The sequence below is a fragment of the Elaeis guineensis genome, chromosome 5 (genome assembly GCF_000442705.2).
Source record: "Elaeis guineensis isolate ETL-2024a chromosome 5, EG11, whole genome shotgun sequence".
Taxonomy (NCBI): domain Eukaryota; kingdom Viridiplantae; phylum Streptophyta; class Magnoliopsida; order Arecales; family Arecaceae; genus Elaeis; species Elaeis guineensis.
The window spans coordinates 121,232,052-121,247,408 of NC_025997.2; the positions used below are offsets into that span (position 1 = coordinate 121,232,052).

General features: G+C 37.4%; 1 protein-coding gene across 2 annotated transcripts; it reads left to right on the forward strand.

The window, feature by feature from the left end:
- Positions 1 to 336: 336 nt before the first annotated feature.
- LOC105046103 (probable apyrase 6) lies at positions 337 to 14,895 on the forward strand. 2 transcript variants are annotated; one of them, XM_010924600.4, is made up of 8 exons: positions 337 to 1,278; positions 3,593 to 3,705; positions 7,839 to 7,946; positions 9,756 to 9,810; positions 12,420 to 12,596; positions 14,040 to 14,137; positions 14,251 to 14,447; positions 14,539 to 14,895. In XM_010924600.4, exons 1-8 carry the CDS (start codon positions 648 to 650, stop codon positions 14,804 to 14,806), a joined length of 1,647 nt encoding a protein of 548 aa, XP_010922902.1. In that variant the 5' UTR covers positions 337 to 647; the 3' UTR covers positions 14,807 to 14,895. The 2 variants fall into 2 exon arrangements, with proteins under 2 accessions (XP_010922902.1, XP_010922903.1); XM_010924601.4 differs by having other exon boundaries at positions 338 to 1,278; positions 12,420 to 12,590.
- The last annotated feature ends 462 nt before the right edge of the window (positions 14,896 to 15,357 follow it).

The following is a 15,357-nucleotide window of genomic DNA, read 5'->3' on the forward strand; positions in this document are numbered from 1 at the left end:
AATGCAGTAAATGCAGATAAAAATTGGAGGGAGGAGACGGGACTGGTTTGTGTCCGGTCAAAGGCCGTGCTAACGGTCGCTAAAATTTCCGCGAAGGATTGTTACTTCTATATAATAGATTGTACGTAAAATTCACTTCCGTTGTTTAAACAAGCCCCGGCGAGGCGCTTGCGTGAAGCAGGGCAAACTAATGTAAGCATTTTTACGCATAACACCTCGTCCTTTGTCAATTTATTATTCCCGGCAAGTGCCTGACGAGTAGCGTACAAAAAAGCATTTTTTTCACATAACCCCTTATACACTCCCAATATTAGTGAGCTACTAAAGCTTTCGCGTTATAACGTAGATATCGGAGAACCGAAGCTTTAGAAAGGCGATTCCGTCCTCGTATTAAAGAAGAACCGCCAGTTGCTCTGGCGAGGAGCTGATGGAATTCCCGGCCGATGAGGCGGTGACCAAGTTGCTCTGCGGAGACTGAAAAAAAGGGAAAAAAGAAAGCCAAAAAAAATTTCCGATCTCTCCATCCCCAAATCCTAGTGATGACGCCAAGATCCCTACAGAATCCTCGACCAAATTTGCTCCGATCTCTTCTTTCACTCGATCTTGATCCCTAAATTCTCCTTGTTGATGTCCTTTGCTTACATTACATGGATTTCTCGAGCCTTCAATCTAGGGTTTCCTTCTCTTCGTCATCGTCTTCCTCCTACTTCCCGCCCCACCGGACACAGCTCCACCCCCGCATGCATTATGCTGCCCCTCCGGCCTCCCTCCGGCCGCCCTCCCCCTCTCGCAGCGAGAGGTGCTGGCTTCTGGCAGCCGGCCTCCTCATACTTCCCTTCCTTTTTTACCTCTTTGCCGTCGCCCGCCGCGCCCATACGTCTGCCCGCTTCGATGGCCCCCGCCCCAAGGGCTTCGGCCTCGTCATCGACGCCGGCCCCGCCGGCTCCCGGATCCACGTCTTCGAGTTCCTCAACGAGGGCGGGATCCCCATCGTGGGCCTCGACGGCAAGGGGTCGGTGTCGATGAAGGTGCGTCCGGGGCTGCGGGAGTTCGCGGCGGACCCTGAGGGTGCTGGAGATTCGCTCCAGGAGCTGCTGGAGTTCGCGAAAGGGAGGATCCCGAGAGCGGAGTGGAAGGCCACCAAGATAAGCTTAATCGACACCGGAGGAGTAGGGGGCTTGAAGCTGGAGGTGAGTAGCGCCATCATGAAGTCTAGCCGGCGAGCGCTCACGGCTTCGGGGTTTATGTTTAGAGACGAGTGGGCTTCCTCCATAACTGGTTTGTTTCAATTTGGTTTTCCTTTTCTTAGATGGTTCTTTATTACCGCACCCTCCAAGAGTTAAATGCACTATTTTGACATCATTTGTCTTTGAATGCGATACTAATTTGTAGTAAAGTTACATAATTGTCCAATTGCTGAATACTTGCTTAATCCCTTTCTTTTTGACGGATTTTATTACCAGTGTCTGATAAGGAAAAAAGGGGTTTCGGACATTGTATAGGTTTTGTGAGAAAAAAAAAATTCTGCCTTTTTTCCTCTCTGAAATTTCTCATGAAACGGCTTTTCTAGACAGCAGGGCTGTTGTTGTTGTTGTTTTGTTTTTTGTTTTTTTTTTTAACTTGCTCGTATCTGGGATTCTCTCAAATTTTTCTGAATATTATCCAATTGCTAACTTCTTCCTTTGCTGAATTGACCCTGCATTGCAGTTTTGTAGCTTGGTTAATATGCACACAGTGGCTAACAAACAATTTGGCTGTATTTAACTTAAGTTGGTTAAACCATGGCTACAAATAATTGGACAATTCTGGTCTTAGATTTGCTTCCCTTAGGCTCCGGTCCAGTGGCAGTGATTGTACTTGGTGTTGTACTGGAGACATAATTATATATTTAGTCCATTTTTCACCTAGGACTGACTGGTGGTATGACAGTTTGGGTGCAAGAGCAGCAAAAGAATATTCAAAAATCATAATCTGGGACATGATATGCAACATATTTATGAGCTTGAGCCAAACAATTAATATCTGAGCTCAAATGAGGTAAGACTGGAAACTAATGTCTGCAAAATCAGTACCGGGATTGTACCGGTACAGGTCTGGCTTGGTACAATTCGATTAGTATGATACTGTACGAATCCCATTCTGAAACCTAATATGATATAGGTCGGTATGGGACATCTTTGCTTAATTCAAATCAGAATGGACTGGTTCAGCTCATATACTGACTCAAACATCAGTATTGTACTGGTACTTATATAGTATGGTACGGTTAGAATGGTTTGAGTTGGTACAGTAACCCTTGCTGGAAACCTATTATTTAACTCAAGATATAACTGGCTTATATGGAATCAAAGTCGTGATTGGTTGTATGCTTCTTTGTAAGAGGAACAAATAAAGTAGCTTCTTTGAGCAGTCAAAAAATCAAAATAGGACATTGTGTGCAGCCAAATTATGTATTATGACTTATTTAACTATAACATTTATCTTCCTGTTGGGGTATCTTATTGTAGTTTGCAAATATTTAAGCTTAGACCTTTGAGTGGGTCATGTCGCTTCCAGCTTCAATAAGACTTCTCTGTTTTGTTTTGTTGCTTAGGATCATTACCTTCGTGATCATTCTTGACTTATTCAGTTGTTTCAGTGGGCAAGTTATAATTAATTTGAGAAACTTAATTGTTTCAACATTATTGCCAACCAGCAAGCCTTGTCCCAGTTTTAGAATGATCTTCATTTATCTTGTTTCACCATTCATTCAGCTACAGTTCTTTATTTAGCTTCATAAGTGGGCTTTCCCAATTTATTTCATATGAGTTATTCAGTTGTTTCAGCGGGCAAGTTATAATTAATTTTAGAAACTTAATTGTTTCAACAGTGTTGCCAACCAGCAAGCCTTATCCCAGTTTTAGAATGATCTTCATTTATCTTGTTTCATCATTCATGCTGCTACAGTTCTTTATTTAGTTTCATAAGTGGGCTTTCCCAATTTATTTCATATCACTCAGGAATTCATATGAGGCATGTAATCTATGGTAATTCAACCTTCTGGTCTCTCATAACATTCTATGCTCGAATCCAGTTATGCTGAGCCTGGGCTGTAACACTCTGAAAGCTTTCTAATTCACCATCTGACATTGTTGATAAATCTTATTTGAGAGACATAGCTAGTCGACTGGATATTGTTTGGCTACCACTTGTTGAGTTTATTTATCAAGAAATTATAAGCATATAAATTTCATCTATTGCTTTTGTAGTTTCTGTCACTTGCTGGCGGGCTTGAAAGATGTTTACTCTCTCCCCCCCCTCCCTCTCTCCCTCTGTACCCTCTCTCTCATCCCCTTGGAGATGTATTGTGGAGATGAATAGCATTATTGTAACTGCAAAATTTAGATTTTGTTCATCTCCTAGGCTTCAGAAAAGTTGATCTGTCTAATCGTATACTGGCTTCATCTATTGAAAAATTTTCTTGATTAAATATGCATGAAATTTTGAAGAACTTCTGCATGTTGTTTAGTAAATTTGAAGTATTTCTCATGGTGTGCAAGGTCCAAATATCATTCACTTTAGTGTTCAACTTTGTTGATGGACTGTAATGCAGGTCAAGATAAAGGCATTTATGCTTGGGTAGCCGCTAACTATGTCCTGGGGACCTTAGGAGCTAATCCTCAGGAAACCATGGGGATAATACAGCTTGGTGGGGGGTCTGCTCAGGTTATCATATTTATTCTCTAATTTCTGCATCAGTTGTTGTCCTTTTGATTCCAAGTTGCCTTTTCAAATTGTAAGGTGATTCCCTAAAATGTTTTTGGCATGCATTATTTGCTCCTTTTGTCCTTGAATATATGTATGTTATCTTATTTTAAGTTTTTTAAAAAGAAACTATAATTTGGTTTTTTGGCTTATCATCCTTGGCATAGAAAAGAGATATTGCATATAGTATATTAGTGTTCAAATTTATTTCAGTTTCTTACTTGCTATCAACCTGATTGTGCCTTATAAAGATAATGGAAAGATTCATGGTGGATGGATTTGTTGCAAGGGTAGAATCTTTGCAAAAAAGTTGTGTGAGAAAGTTTGAAGCTGGAGGCCTCAAAATGATCCTGCTTCTAAGTGTTGGCAATGAAGTTATCTGGGTAGGAAGGTGGAAACTTGGTGGTCAATTGTGGTTATGGGCTTCCATTGGATGTATATCTTTTTACCATGCAGATCTTAGAAGAGGTGTGGGGGAGATTGTTGCATTTTTTATCTGATTTCTGGCGGGGACAAGAAAGCACCTGGGGTCTTTTGATCCCCTTAAGGCTTGAAGAAATCAAAGGAGCTTTGCTACTGCATTGTTGGTGATGTGCTAACATTGTTGTTCTTCTGCTGTTATTAGGTGGGGTGGTATGATTCTGTTAGAAAATGGGACTATTGGGAGTATTTTTAAGTCTATTGTGAAAAAAAGGCCACTTCCTTTATTTAGCCATTGAAACTTGTAGTTTGGGTCTGATCCCATCACTACCTAGATAACTTCCATTGGTGGTTTTTTAATATGCTGGAGAATAAGATCACTTGGATGATGCAATATACTTCAAGGAATTGATGTTATGGGTAGTCATTGCATCATCTTGCATGCCTTCATTTGTGTTCTGCAAAAATGTTTTAGCACTAATCTTGCTAAAAATCTTCTGAACTTTCATATGTTATGATGCAGTTGGCCAGCGGATTATAAATTATGACAAGATCTTCACATGCATGCATGTGATTTTGTCATAATGCTAAATTTTTTATCTTTGCTAAGTTAGAATCTTCTACATGCCTTGACTCTCTATTTTTTTTTTAAAATTTTGTTAAATTTCTTACTTGGGATGAGAGGACGTAATGGATGTCTTAAAGCTGAAATAAGAAGTATGTTTTCTTCCCTTTCCAGGTTTAGGGGTGATTTTCATTTCAACCAAGGACATTAGAGGTATCTCGATGAGTTCACCTTTTCTTTTTTTTCTTTTGTTTATAAGATCATTAATAGGGGTGGCGATTTTTGACTTGACTCAACCCAGACCTGACCTATCGTATTTGTGAGTCAGGTATGGTTAGCCAACACCAACGAACCAGCAGGCTGGGTTTTGGTCAGGAACCCATTGTTCCCCTGGTTTTTGGTTTTGGGGGTTGGGGGGGGGTGCGGTTCGCAAAAATGGTTCAAAAAGCATTAAAAAAAGTAGCCTACCAGTTTAATAAAAAAACCACAAAACTAAATGGGCTGGGGCCTTAAGTGGATCAGTGGGTCAGTTGCTGGTTGGTGGCCTGGCTGTGGGTCAAGTTTGCGTAAGGCCCTATCAGCCTTTGAGGTCAACTCGACTCGAACTCAACTGACCTGCTGATTGGAACCCCTGATCAATAGCTTATTAGTCGATTGGTTTGAAAGTTCAACCATACTGGCCTGTGTTTTTTTTTTTGGTTGAGGGGGGGGGGGTGCCCTTGTTTCATGGTTTCATGGGACAACCTTCTTGAATTGATTAGGCAGTAGTGCTTGGGAACCTATTTTTGGTGGTTTGGACCCTTGTGTCCCACCATTTGAAGGTGGGACCAGCTGAGGGAAGTAGAAAGCTCAATGCAAAGGCTAGAAACATGGCTTTTTATGAAGTTTGTGGAGATTTTAGCAAGATAATTATTCTAGCCTGGTAGATCTCTCTCTCCCTCTTTTTTTCCCCCTTTCCATCTGAAAAATCCTAGATTTGGTTTGGTGTTTAATTTCGAAAAAAAAAAAAGAGAGGAATATTGGGTTTTGGGTTGAACCACAGAACCTACGGTAAACAAGAATGCCAATCCAAAACAGACCAATGCCTATGAGTCCTTCAGGCACTCCATGTTGCCTTGAAGTAAGGGAGCTCATTTCTAATTTTCCATGTCAAAAATATGACGGTTGTCATTTTCTTATATTATAAATGCCCTCTTTCTTGCAGGCTTGTCATGTCATTTGCTATCAGTATACTATTTCTTGTAATCTTTGATAGCATATTTTAATTCAATGGACTCCAATAACTTAATTGCATCTCCATTGTTAGCTTTAATCTATATGCTTTCAATAATTTTTAATTGCAATTTATATGGTGTTATATAATAAACTAGCAATAGAAAAGCTTCAAAACACATCAAAGAACATGTCTAGGCACTTGGAACAATATCTGTACCAAATTTCTTGGAAAACATATCATTTAGACAATAACATAAAAGAAAAATGCAAACTAGAATTTTGGAGGCCAAAGTAGGCATTTAAGGGGCATATTAGTTGTTTCGAAGAGACTGATTGAGACTCTTTGTTGGCACGGTGTACGGTATGGTGTGTAACATAGTCACCTTTGGTCGATATGGTTCACAGCTTTAGAACCCTGTTCAACTGACTTTACAGGGTTTTATGGTGGTAAAAGGGTTTCATTGGTGGATATAATGTGTCCCTTATTCCTTTTCTAGTTACCTTCACATTTCTTGCTTTATCAGTTAGAAAGTTTTGTTGCAGATTCATGAGTATGTATGCTCCAATGTCGTACCAGGGGTTTTCAGAGTGATGATAAGTATTTTTGAGGAATATGCTTTGGTGGATATTGGATTCTATTTCATGTTGCCATGGAAAAAGTGAAGCTTGTATGAACCTATCAAAATTGAGCTCAAAGGACAAAGCTCTAATTTGCTAAGAAGGGGTACTTAAACAAAATAACAGAAAAAAGGGCTATTAGTAGGCTGTTTGCAATTGCAACAGCTAGTTCTAGGCCTAACGTAAAAAGTAGGATCTGGATTCTCAAGGAACTCTATATAGAAATTTATCAAAAATCACTTTGAAATACAATCCAAATTACTCCAAAACCTTCCTAAACCAATCTATACCTACAGTATGACTTGTGTATGCATGAATTCCATATATAAAAAACCTTAAAATTCTGTCCGAAGATCATGAGCAAATATAAAATATCTAACCTACTTCGAAAAGAATTAATGCTCTGTTTGATTGCAAAGAAACATGGAGTAAAGAAGGAAAAAGAAGTTTTCCTAGTATTTGATATACAAAGCAGAACGAAAATTTTTTCCATTTCCGATATTTGGATGTTGGAAATTGATAAAGGAAACTAAAAAGGAGACCCTAATTTCACTTTTCGAAGACAGTTCCTGATTTTAGTTTTTGTTTCCAGAAAATTTTGACTGTAGATGAAAAGTACAGGTTTCTCCAAAAAAGCTTAACTGGATATCTACATTTCTGTTGAACCAAACAATTGAAGAGCAGGGTTTTTGAGGGAAGTATACTTGTCCAGGGTTTCTTTGCGACAGGCCTAAACAAAAGGACCCCTAAATCAGATATAATAGAATCTTGAACCCAAAGTCTTAAATATTGACTTCCTTAGACTTAATCAGCAAATGTAACTGCAAATAAATTCTTGAAAAATTAAAATACCTATATCTAGATGTAATCTAAACCTGAATTGCATCATGTGACTCTCAAATCAACTGGTCCAGTTCGTATATTAGCTCAATGTATTTCCTTATGTGCCTTTTGTTTTATTTATGCCTTTTACTATTAATTTAGCTTTCCTTGGAGCTGGCTCCAATGTGAATTCAAGTGCTTATGAAAGTCAACCAATATAAGAACAATCTTAGGAGAATCATGAATCTCAGGGGGCAAGTCCTCATATTAGGATCCTATCATTTTACTTGTAACAAAATGAAGGCATGGAAGTTTATTATTCATTGAGATTGTAGATTTAATTAGTTTTGGAGTATTTTTTCAATCTATACACACACATATACATATATGTAAGCCCTCTTCCTCTAGGTCGCACACAAAAAAGAAAGACTTAATTTCATCTCCTTACATGCAGGTAGCATTTGTTCCAAAAGAGCCACCTCCAATGGAGTTTTCTAGGATGCTTAGACTTCCTGGAGTCACTTATAACCTTTATAGCAAGAGCATTCATCATTTTGGCCAGGTAATCAGCATATTAATTAGCATTTCATCATGTTTTCAGTAGTCAATCGCCTTTCATCTTCCAATTAGTCTTGAATTATTTGGTGTGGTATTCACTTAACAGATCTCCCATGCAATACAATATGCCTTGCTTAATTGGAGTAAAAAAGTATCATTTATATGGTGTTGCTTTTAGTGAATCACTGAACTTATACAAGGTGCCAATCTGGAGTCAAAATTTCCTATTTTATCCATATAAATGCCCTTGAAACATTGTCAAATTAAGGAAAATGGGTAGTAAATTTTTCTTGAAATTTCAGAAGAATGATGTCTGCTTAGCTCTATCACAGTTATACGTGAAAATTGTGAAGTTACATGACTAGCACGGAGCTCTTCTACAAAATTAGAAAGGGGTGTGGAAAACACTAGGAAAGATCTGATCTGGTACAAAAAATAAAGCAGGCATTTTTATTTGTTTAGGATGTTTGGCATATAATATGGTGTCTCATCTTAAGGTGAGAATAATGTAGATGTGGGTACTGAGTTAAACAACTGGCAATTAAAAGGTAAAGATAAAAATGATTACAATCAGGGGAGCTTAGAAATTTTACCAATATATTTTGTAGTGAAAATGGTTTGAATTGTATCCTGATGGGAAACCAAAGTAGAAGTCAGTGTTGGTAAGCTAAGAATGCTCATGTTTATTTGAAGGCTCTGAAGAAATGATGGAAATTGGTTAGAGATGAATTAGGAAGCTCAGGTTGCAATTAGTCGCCTGTACTCTATCATTGAAACATGACATGTGAAGGTGAATTCAATAATTGAAAAGGTACTCTTTTTGTTATGAAGATTGTTTCCATGCATCATTCATATTATTAACTTCTAGTTACTTGAAAATCTTTTTTGTTCCCCCAGTAAACATGATAGGTTTTCTTTTGCTGATCATTGATATTGGGCTTAGTAGAATATAAATATAGTAATCATTTATATTGATCTTAGTAAAACTACAAATATAATCTTTTTAGCGCTTTTCTTTTAATAGTATCATTAGAATACGAGGTCTTGTGCTCCATATCTTTTCAGAAAGGTTTCAGATTTTAAACTTACACATTATACAATACAAACTGTTCATAAACTTAGATGCAAGGTTTGCCATACCATCTTGTACCTCCCAATATGGCATACCACCCTATACCGATACTACTATACTGTATTGAACTACGTACCGATACTGTAATAGGATTTTATTGTTATGGGATCCGGTACCAAGATGGCAAACCTTGCTTAGATGATTAATAAATATTTGTCATTTTGTCTGAACAGCTTACACTTTATTATTTGTGTTGGTGTACTTTGCAGTGGTTATTTTTCCCCATGACTGAAAGTTCAAGCAAAAGGATATTGATATGAGCTCTTCTTATTTCATTGGCATGTGTACACACGTGCATGCATACACACAAAAAGAAAAAGAAAAAAAATGTCGTCAACACGAAAATGAAAAGAAAAGAAAAGAAAAGAAAAGAAAAATTTCTTATCGAGTTTTTATCATTTTTCTTTCTTCTTCTACCATGACCCACAGACAAGTTATGGACTGTTATGTGAGAATGGCTTATGGAAACACCTAAGCGAACAAGTTCAAATAGTTGAATTTCACTTGAATTCTGTTTGTACCATGTTCCACTTTAATCTATCAATAAATATTATGATTCATTTAGATGAGCTTTCAGTTAACCTTTGTAGTTTGACAACATTAAGTTTTGGGTTTATTAATCATCTCGAATGGGATAGCGTAATTTTCATGTGCTCCAATGTTGTTGTCATATCTGTGTAGGATGTGGCTTGGGAATCATTGATCAAGTTGCACAGTTCTGGAAGCTTGAGATCATGTAAGAACTTTTCTATAATTTTGTTTAGGGATTTTTGACTTGTTCATTTCCTTCTCGAATAGTGAATTCTTAGGACCATAATGTGTGCTCTGCAAGAAATGCACGAAAACCAGTATTGAGGGCAATAGCTTGTAGCACAATTTTGTAGGCCTTAATTTTCTTATGTACTAACTACTAAGTATGATACATATATGCAAAAACATGCATATACGCACGCATACATTTATGCATGTATGCGATAGAATGAAGAAAGCTGAAGTAATCCTTGGCTGCTGGAGACGTCAACATTGTGTTCTGGAAGTAATGCTTTTTTCTGCTGCTTAGGCTGAAAATGTCTCTTGATCTACCCACCTGGTTTGGATCAGGACAGAGAGGTAGCAGTGAAAGCCTCAACTTGAAGGTCTTTGGTGCAGGAACAATAATGACAGATGGATTTCCTAGGATCAGTATCATTCTCAGACTAAAGGACCAGCTGGATTTGCATTTGTGGAACATGATTCCCCAGTGAGCAGTTTGGAAGATATCATGAGAAGTAACAACTCTAAGAATTTGGAGGATAGTAACATGGTCAAAGCCCAGTGAGGAGCAAGAAGTGATGTAGCATGACCACTTCTACCAGCATATATTGAACTTCTACAGACTGAATGAACAAGCTAGTGAGCTGTGCATGGCGTATAACAATAGTTAGGAGCCTAGTTCTGAAAAAGTAACCATTATTTCTTCCCTTATCAGCACGGAACAAGCACTATGCTAATACAAACTCACCCAATTTCAAGGGAATGGCACATACTATGTTTACTTTAGCCATTAATACACTTAATGTGGATACGAAGTATTAATAGCTCGTTCCGTTGCACTGATGGAGAGCAGAGGGAACAACCTTAACTTATGAAGTAATGGTCTCCTGGGTACATTAGAATGTCCAAATAGAATGATTGATAAATTTTTCTTCTTCTTCTTCTTCTTCTTTTTTGTGTGTCTCGGTTGCATCTTTCATCTCACATTCTCGCTTGTATATATCGTCCTTACTCCTTTATATAATTCATGTAGCTCAACTAAATCTAATTCTTAGATTTATCTTTCTGATGATTTGATTCTCCTTGCTGTAGATGTCACCAAAATTCAAATCCCATGATGTTAGTTAGACGACATGTTCAATTTGTAATACGGAATGATTAGTTAATCAGCTGCAGAATATGTTGTCCCTAGAGCCTGATTGAGCTATCAAGTATTAGATCTATCCTTACTATTCAAATTGGGTCTTTTATTGGAGGTAGAAAGATTCATTCGCAAGACTTGCATCATGTCCTTAGTTCTTGGAACTTTCTAGAGTGTCTGGTCCTCTCTTCCGGACCCTCAAACAGTTCTAGTGTTCTTGTAGAAGCTGTTACTACCATCAATATCACTTTCAACTTAACTAATATATTCTTCATTCAATTTTGTTGCATTTGAACTTCAGTAATATGAATCTTGTACAAAAAGTTAAGAGCATATGATTGGATATGCACAATATAAAGCTCTCCAGCTTCCTATTATCCACTTAGGCTCAGTTGTACACACTCCCAAACACAAAGTATTCCAGTTTGTGCTTGTCAACTATGTCTATCCCTACTTTGTGGGAAAAGCTAGAAGCTTAATACTTGGACCTAGGCTCCACAACAGGCTTTTTCTTTCATGTAAGCATCATTATTTTATGTGCTTGCACCTAGGCTGCACAACACAACAGGCCTTAGTACTTCTTTATGCATATTACTGGAAGTATTAGAGGCAAGCAATGGGCACAATACTGCAAATTCATCTGCTCATCATCTTTGTCACAATATGGACTCATGTTCTTTGACCATGGTTTAAGATGTTGTCAATTCTCAATCACTTGACTGATGTGTTTGTTCCCCTCCCTTGAAATGATGCTTTTGAAGGTCTTCTTGGATATCCTCCTTTTACTTTGTTGGGTCTACATTGGAAGCTAAATGCAAAATCTGAGTAACAAAAGATTATTATGATAGAAAATTAATGTTTGTGTAGTAAATATGCTTTTTCTTGTTAACACTTTTGGAGGAGTTGGATGGTGAGATTTTGACACTTGGTTTAGGGTTTAATTCAGAGCTGAGCGTTTATGTGAGCCTGAATGACATGAAAACTATGGTGAAGATATTCACATTCTGTGGCTTTCTGGAGCAGTGGATCTGATTAAAAATTAACGGTTGCTCTTTTATTAATAAAAATTACATAGGATATCGTTATGGGATGATGTAATGAATTGTACATTACTTGGAAAATAGCAGTTGTCTGTTGAACATGAAATGTTACAGTAGTCATTTGTTCCTGAACCGCTGCAATTTGTTGAAGATTGTTTTGATAACTTTCAGTTTCATATGGTTTATGTTATTGTTTGCATGGCATAATTTATAGTTAAGTTAAACCTGATGTCACTACGCATTAAACTTGTAAGCAACCCATTGTCCATCTATTTTTATTCTTCATGTGTTTCTCTGAATTATTTATATCAACTTTATGCCATGTATGCTGCTTTATGTTATTCAACCATTATCTAAATGATGAGAAGCAGCCTCTCTAATAAGTCAGTGGCCTTTCTGATGTATTTGCAGCTTCAGACTCAATAGAAGCTGTTATGTCAGCATGCATTCCAAAAGGTTATAATGAAACCCTTAATCCAAAAAAATCATCCGATGCACTTAAAAAGGCGATCTTCACAGTGGATTCAGTGGGCAATTTTTCTGCATGCAGATCAAAGGCTTCAGTATTATTACAAGGGCAAGGTAAAGGTAACATCTTCTATTGTGACTTCACATTAATTGCTTGTGAATTTTTCTTTGGTTTTGTTAGTATATAGTTCTTCCTCTGTGCTATATAAGCCATATGGCATTTCATTTGATTTCTGGATAAATTTTTAATTTTCTATAGTTTGATATGTCATAGAAGATTAGTGACTCCTGTTCCAGGTTGAGACTTTTGGCATAAACGAGTGCCTCAAAAATTTACGGGAATTTCAGTATTACGAAGCATGAAAAAGATGGAGAGAAATTCAAGCTAAAGCTGCTAAAGTGGAGAAACAACATCCTTTCACATTATTTAGGTAGATTTAAGGATCTTTAAAGCATCGATATGAGATAAATGTATATGCTGCTTCATTATTTACATAAGAAATGGCAAATCTTTTGAAAATTGATAATGAACATGCACGACAATTTTTATTCAGCTGGCAAAATATTATGATTGGGAGACCAACAAAGAAAATGATAACAGAAGATAAGGTGGGAAGACAAATTTACAAAAGAAGAAAAAATTGGTGGAATCTTTGTTGGAGGAAGCCCATAGAGTAAACTAGATGTGTGGTCTCTTTCCTCATTATATCTTGACCACAAATGACATGTGGGACAAGTGTGAAATGCCCTCAGGACAAGTTGATGAGGTAAAGTAAAATGAAAATTATGAGCAATCGCATGACATCTGTATGTGATCAAGGTTTCTGCAAGTTCGAATACGTCACCTTAAAGCCTGAGAGAGGAACTTCAGCTGATAAGCTTGGTAGATTGATTTAAGACCTTGATCGACTTTAAAACAACCAAGGTAGATCATAGGGATCATCAATTCGTTTTGTATCATGGCATGATTGTATGAATGACATTGAAGTGAAAAAACAATAGCTATGTTACTAGCACAGAAAAGCTGCAGAACATATATTTGCTTTTCATTTGCTTCAAGTAGAATTCTACTTGTTACCACAGTGGCAAGGTCATGGTGCAGAGTTTACAAATTATAGTCTACTAAGCCAGATTCAGTAATTAACTAGCATGCTTTGTGCTTTTGCTACTGGTGAAAGTCATCTAAGATTGATACTAAGTCTGCAGTTGGTGTACTTTGTTTGATATGAAGACCATTCTTGATTGAAATTACTAGATGCCAACCTCTCTTTTTGTTAAGCACATTTGGGGTTTAGCAATTAAGAAATGGAACAATTGTGAGTAAGTTAACTAGAAGATCTTTCCCTTCCTGGGGCAAGATAGATAGGAGTCCTTTATGATTTTAAAGTAAGATAACATTCATATTTTTTCTTACTAAATAAGGGTCCTTGTACATATACTTTCTCGAATGGATGCTTAATATCTGCTAATTATCTCAATATAAATGTATATTATGCTTCTTCACTTTGTTTGACCTTATGAATTTGGAATTACCACCAAGTAACAAAATCTTATCTGTTTTAGGTACATGTTCACATCCACCATGTAATATTTTGCCCAGACTTTTTCCTGAGTTGCAAGGAACCCCTATTGCTATACATAATTTTTTCTATATTTCAGAGGTTTGTAGATGATGCATGATTTTAAAAAAGTCATATTTTCACGGTTTCATCTTTATTTTGTCATTGTTGATCCCATTGTGAACTAACCACTGGTGATCCCTACCTTCCTTTAGTTGTTTGGAATGGCTCCAAGAGCTTCTTTATTAAATGTGGAAGCTGCGGGGAGACATTATTGTGAGGATCCCTGGGTTAGATTGAAAGAGGAACACTTTGGTATTGATGAAATGGATTTGTTCAAATACTGCTTTTCATCTGCCTACATTGTAGCACTATTACACGATGGTCTTGGAATTCCCATGGATGTTAAGAGGTAATTCTTCTGTCTCTTGTAGAGCTCAAAGTAGATGATGGATTTATTACAATTGTCTTACACTCGAAAATTTTCAAATTACTGGCTGCAGGATAGGTTTTGCGGATCCCATAGTAAGTGCCCCTTTCGATTGGACACTGGGTGCATTCATCCTGCACACAGTGGTAGAGCCAGAACTGGAAACAGAAATTGTGACCCAGATAGTAGGGAATGATGCAATTACATACATTGAATTGTTTGCAATTTTGTTTATGGCAATTCTTGCAGCACTCTTTCTATCAAATTGGCGAAAACCACGATTTAAGACGGTTTATGATCTGGAGAAAGGGCATTACATAGTCACACGTGTGCCCAGATGATCTCCCCCACCATACACAATTGTTCTGAGTACTTGTACATGTAATTTACATGTTATCACAAAATTCTAATTATTATTTTTTGGGGATCATATGTATAGAAAGCAATTAATTGCCCTTGCGGGAGGAGGAAATTCCAGGATAACAATAGAATATGAGGAACAGCTAAAACTATCTAGAATTTCCAAGATAACATTCTCAACTCAAAACCATCGAAGTTTTCACCTCAGATACTTATGTATGTTGATGTGACACTTGCCAAACTATTGGTCTTGTGTGATATTTGGTTTGTTCCCCATCTTTAGGCTTTGATTTGGTCCTGTCAGGTTGATTATTTGAGATCCTTACGGGCCCTGTCTATATGAATTTTTCAACTGCTCATGCAGTGATTAGCAGCTGGGACCTGGCTCCCAACTGCCAGACTGACCCTCAACAGCAGGTAAAATAAAGAACTGCTGTGCTGGAAGGGCTCCAAGAAAACCTCTCCTGGAAGGGGCACATTATATATAGCCTTGAAGATTTAATTACATCAAATGGATAAGCGGCAACCTCCA

What these genes read in the sequence shown, in the direction of transcription:
- LOC105046103 (XM_010924600.4), top strand. Translation starts at nt 648, where the DNA reads ATGGATTTCTCGAGCCTTCAATCTAGGGTTTCCTTCTCTTCGTCATCG. An exon ending in TTGGTGGGGGGTCTGCTCAG is followed by an intron (nt 3,706 to 7,838) that starts GTTATCATATTT and finishes CCTTACATGCAG; the next exon opens with GTAGCATTTGTTCCAAAAGA. An exon ending in ATTACAAGGGCAAGGTAAAG is followed by an intron (nt 12,597 to 14,039) that starts GTAACATCTTCT and finishes TATCTGTTTTAG; the next exon opens with GTACATGTTCACATCCACCA.